The sequence below is a fragment of the Penaeus monodon genome, chromosome 30, assembly GCF_015228065.2.
Source record: "Penaeus monodon isolate SGIC_2016 chromosome 30, NSTDA_Pmon_1, whole genome shotgun sequence".
Taxonomy (NCBI): Eukaryota; Metazoa; Arthropoda; class Malacostraca; order Decapoda; family Penaeidae; genus Penaeus; species Penaeus monodon.
In genome coordinates this window covers 19,614,546-19,615,602 of record NC_051415.1, presented here as the reverse complement: position 1 = coordinate 19,615,602, position 1,057 = coordinate 19,614,546, and the positions used below count along the sequence as shown (strand labels likewise).

General features: G+C 40.7%; 1 protein-coding gene across 1 annotated transcript in view; it reads right to left on the bottom strand.

Annotated features, from left to right (window-relative positions):
* LOC119592613 (RNA-binding protein 26-like) overlaps positions 1–1,057 on the bottom strand; it is a gene marked incomplete at its 3' end in the record, with an annotated part of 5,583 nt that overhangs the window by 746 nt on the left and 3,780 nt on the right. Inside the window, 3 exon segments of the mRNA XM_037941497.1 lie at positions 1–26; positions 148–563; positions 842–960. Coding sequence (XP_037797425.1) covers positions 1–26; positions 148–563; positions 842–960 — 561 coding nt within the window.

Below are 1,057 nucleotides of genomic sequence, written 5' to 3'. Positions count from 1 at the left end.
CCCCGTCTATCATCACGATCTCGATCCTTAAAAAGGGTAAAGAGAAATGGTTAGGTAAATTTCTCCGTCTAATTAATTAAATCATTGATAAAATGCAATCAGAGCTTTTCAACAACAAACCATATGCAAATAGTGCATGCAACTTACAGATTCTGACTTTCTGGATCTCTGTGAGGAGGACACTTCCTCCTTACGAGTGATGACAGATGAAGGGACTGGTGGGGGAGGAGCGGACTCAGGGGGTGGTGGTGGAGGAGGGGCAGCAGCAGAACTTGGGGGTGGTGGTGGTGGGGCAGGCTGCATGCCTGTAGATGAAGAGGTAGCAGGTGGAGGAACTGCGTTTGGGGGGGTGGTTGAATCAGGAGAGTGGCCAGATGACTGCTTTGAAACTGGGGTTGGGGGTAATGGCGGTGGGCCAGAGTCACTATTATTATTCAGACTAGGAGAGGATGGGTCTGTCGAAAATGGCCCTGTAGACGATGACAGTGATGAACTGGAGCTCTTTGGTATGTATGACCGTGTGGTAGTTACTTGTAAAAACTTATCAACGAATGACTTGGTATCTGTAAAATTAAAATTAGGATCATTAATAAATGTTAGAAATACAAGTAAATACCCTAAATAACATAGAGAAACAAGACATCTGTTGAAAACTATATCATATCATTAAAATTAAAAACAGAAAGAAAAACTGATATCAGACATAACCCTTTATTTCAACAATAAAAAAGGTTAATCATTTGCTAGCAACAAAACCTATCATATCAGGTATTCATGCACAGACATTTCATTCTATGCAAAAATCAATATTCACACACAGGAACATGGAAAATATACTTACTGCTCTGAAGAAAAACATCGAGTTGCTCAATCATGCCAGCCTTCAGCTCTAAAATGGGGCGGTCCTTACGAACTAAAGCAAGGCAGTATTTGGCTAAGGCTTCTGGGTCAGCATCACACCTGCAAGGACAATATTACTGGCATTTATGGAACAAATAGAAAAACAATGTAATCTATGAAAATTATATACAGCGCATGCTGAATGTAAGAAACTATG